We start from the raw sequence: 3,687 nt of genomic DNA, 5'->3' as shown, positions 1-3,687 counted from the left end.
GGGTTGAACACATGTATTAAGGTTATCAGAGTCTTTGATCATAGCATCAAATTATTCCGTTATGTGTTTAAAAAATGTGATTTCTTTAGCATCAATTTATACGACACAATTTTTGCTAAAAAAGACCATGAACGCATAATTGAGAAATGAAGCTATGATCCAAGACTCTGGTAGAATACCATACCATACCATTGTTTCAAAATTTCCTTCTTATGTAGGTAGGCAATTTTTGGCTTCAATAATTGTGTTGATTTATTATTTCTTAGGGAATGAACATAATTGTTTTCTGAACGAGAAGAGTACGAGAAATTTTTCAGTATGTTCAGAACATAGGACAGTACACCACCTGTTCCTCCAACTGTTCATTCAATTGTATAATAACATGGTGTATTATTTTGTGTTCCAGACACACTGAAAAATCTCTCAAAGAGAAAAAGGAGGAAAAAGACAGCAAGATAATATCGGACGGTCTGCAACCAAACTTTTGTGCAAGTTGTTCAGATCCTTTGGTGGTGAAAAGGAAAGCAATTTGGCCCTTGCCAGGAATTTAATTCAAGCTTATCTTACAAAGAAAAAGGGACTCAAAAGAACAATTTTGTTGGTTTGTCGCCATCCCCATTTTAGCCCCACGAGAATAGCCACCTAGGCATGAATGGATAGACAGCTTAATTATAACGGAAATGTCACTATGACGGTATCTCAAATTAATCAACTAGCATTACTAACAAGAGTCAAACGCAACACTTTTTTATTAGCTTAAAATATTATCATAGTAGCGCCTCAGTTGTAGATCCGCTCTTTTCCTTGGCCCCCAAGAAAAGGGAATAGAAAGATCTTTGGATCTCCAATTCTATCATAGTATTTCACATATATAGAGATTATGGATACGTACATGAACACAACCTCAGAAAAACTAAGTACATCAGAAGGGACCAGTGCATAGCGCAAAAAGGCGAAAGTAGTTGCCACTAGAGCTTTATCCTAGAGGGAACCAATCTCCCACAAGCGCTTTATCCTACATTAGTTCCCCTATCATACTGAGGAACCCTAGAGAGTAGAGACTGCCCCTCCAATTCTGCATCTCCGATTCGACCAGCTCAACTAAAATGGCCTAGCTGGATGGGGTTATCTGCCAAGACTCATGACTACTTGGCTAGCTAGCTACTTCATGAGCTCTCATGAAAGTTGAGGGATCTAGACAATGCAGCTGGATTAGCTCGCATTGCGGGGGAGGTTTCAGGGACAATTTTCTTTTGATCACTCTTTGGTTGGAAGGCCTTGAACAGTCCTTTGCCACTGATGGAATCGTTCTTGATTCCGAGCGTTGCCCATATTGAACTCTTTGCAGCTTCACTTGGATCATCAATCCGTAATGTTTTCGGAACCAAAACACATCCATTTTTCTGTCTTGATGGCTCTTGTTTATCCATATTCTCTGGTCTTACAACGTCCTCATCCCTCGAATGCTTCCCCAATGTTGGAGAATTTGAACTAGAGTGGGGAGACTTTTGGTTTGGAGAAGGGGGTTGTGGACCAAACCAAGGAACGTTCCAAGTGCCAGGCACGCCACAGTTCCAATAAGGTGCAGGGCAAAATGATAGAGGAAATCCTGGAGGACAAAAAGCCGGTGGGGGAACTGCTGCATTCCATGGATAAGGCCACAGAACACCGGGAAGACAAGGAATTTGCGAAGAGAAGCCATTGACATTCTGCAAGTGTGCTTTTGAAACATTTACAGAAGATGCACTGGAGCTATCATCACCATTTTCCCTAGATTTGCAAGGAGCTTGAAATACCTGTTCTTCGCCTTTATGTAAACCATTTCGAGTACTACTTGAAACATTTTTATCTGCAAGATTTAGAACAGAAGCCATAGGATCACAAATAGGTGCATCCACTCCGAAGCTTAGGACTCTACCATTGCTTTTTAATGGAGGGTGGTGAGCTCCATTTGGAGCATCAATCCGAGCTGCTTGAAGAGCCTCGGTAATGGTGAAGTGGCGATAATGTGAGGCAGAGTTCTTGTTTTTGCGACGTCCAGCTCCCACAGGCACATTCCTCATGGTACCGCCTGCAGTCCAGTATCTTTGACAGGCTTTGCAGAAATGCCGCGGTTGATTGACATTGTAATTGTTGTAGTAACAAAATTTAGTGTCCATGCTATTGCAGCGGGGGCATGGAAGTATCTTGTCAGGCTTCTTCAGGGTTTTCTCTTCCGAGTTTTCAGTACTCGGTTCTTTCTCTGTCTGAGCAGTTTTCGATTGCGCACTTTCTTCATCTGTTGATGGTGTCTTCGGGTTCACATTAGAATCTGGTAATATTTCCAGATTTGCAGGGTCTTCAGTTTTAGGAGGAGAACCATCATCTTGTTCGATGCTCTCTGTCGATTTTCGTGATGGCGAATCCTGAAAATTTTACAAATACGATTTAGAATCGGGTAATATTTCCAGATTAATGAAAACAACAGCTCAGAAAATCAACAGAAAACCTTCCAGATTTCTTTCATATGAAGAATAAATAAATCTCACAGCTGAAAATCTGGCTGCTTAATTAGGAGAAAATCAAGAAGCATAAACAGTTTCACAGTTTTTTATCTGCAGTCACACTTATAAACAATCTAATTAGCTATATGTAAATTGGACTTAATTAACCAAAATTATTAAACAAAGAAGTAATAAAACTGATCAAATTTAATACTTTTCCAAAAGCTGGAGTGAAATCCATTGATTGAAAATCGTTTCATTGATAAACAAAATTGAATCAAACAATCAAAAGGCAACAAATTTTCGATTTCAACTTTCAACTGGAAAAAAAAAGCTCAGAATTTCCACTTTCTTTCCCTGGTTCTTTCATCTGCTAAAATTTATGAACTTAATTAAACAGGATCAAAAAATCAAACAAAAATAGAAAAATGAAAACGAATCAAGAAAACAAGCTCGACCCTTCAAAGCTCTCAGCATTTTAACAAAAGGGTCGAATCCAAACGAAAATTTAGACAAGAACTTTCTCTCTGAGTTACAAACTGTTACCTGCTCTGTCTCTGCATCCTCTTCTTCTTCGTCCTCCTCCTCTGACTCTACCTCCACTTCTTTCTCTACAGGCCGAGCAAAACCCAAGTCGTCGATGTCGGCGGGGAGGGCAATCTTCTTCCCGAAGAGCTTGATCGCGGGGTCCTTAGTTTCCAGCATTTTCTCGGCAGCCAAACAGTGGGAAAAGAGGCGCGAGTGTTGGAGGTGTTTTCCTTTTCGTTTCTTTTGGGTGAGAGTCGTGGTGGCATTGGGCGTGGTAAAACGTCGTCTACGATTTTGATCCGTTTAAACTAGCTGGAAGTGGGTGCCACGTCACAACGTGGCGTTTGATTCTCAGCCACAAGTTCTTGTGGCCTCCAGATTTTCCTTGTCAACTTTCCTTTGGGTGCATGGAAAATTCGGTGCTACCGGTAGAGATATCTATCTTTTTTCTTCCTCGTATTGTCACGAATTTTTTAGTATGCACCGATGTATGATGACATTCATATTTTTAGTCGTTGAGTTCATTTTCAGAACTTTAGTCGCGTAATTAACATTTCATTTATCTAGTATATGCAATGTATCGAAGCATAATATAATTTTTTATTGTTCACAAGTTTTTACAAACCAAATAGGATTGTCCAATTCCTATAACACCTATCACTAGAATATACCCCTA

At 39.9% G+C, this 3,687-nt stretch overlaps 1 protein-coding gene across 1 annotated transcript; it reads right to left on the bottom strand.

Moving 5' to 3' along the window:
* Window positions 1–731: 731 nt before the first annotated feature.
* Window positions 732–3,296, bottom strand: LOC103958707 (cyclic dof factor 3). The gene is made up of 2 exons (XM_009371010.3): window positions 3,030–3,296; window positions 732–2,405 (listed from the first exon to the last, which is right to left on the bottom strand). The coding sequence occupies exons 1-2, from the start codon at window positions 3,186–3,188 to the stop codon at window positions 1,167–1,169; spliced, it is 1,398 nt and encodes a 465-aa protein (XP_009369285.1). The 5' UTR covers window positions 3,189–3,296; the 3' UTR covers window positions 732–1,166.
* Between the last annotated feature and the right edge of the window lie 391 nt (window positions 3,297–3,687).

The sequence above is a fragment of a genome, unplaced genomic scaffold, assembly GCF_019419815.1.
Source record: "Pyrus x bretschneideri cultivar Hongxiangsu unplaced genomic scaffold, Pyrus_bretschneideri_v1 Contig3, whole genome shotgun sequence".
Taxonomy (NCBI): Eukaryota; Viridiplantae; Streptophyta; class Magnoliopsida; order Rosales; family Rosaceae; genus Pyrus; species Pyrus x bretschneideri.
Note: the sequence above shows the minus strand (reverse complement) of the source record. Positions and strands in the feature narration are given on the sequence as shown.

Excerpts from the sequence above, each read along its gene's own strand:
- LOC103958707 (XM_009371010.3), bottom strand. The coding sequence starts at position 3,188 with ATGCTGGAAACTAAGGACCCCGCGATCAAGCTCTTCGGGAAGAAGATT. Across the intron at positions 2,406-3,029 it reads AGGATGCAGAGACAGAGCAG|GATTCGCCATCACGAAAATC; the intron begins GTAACAGTTTGT and ends TAAAATTTTCAG.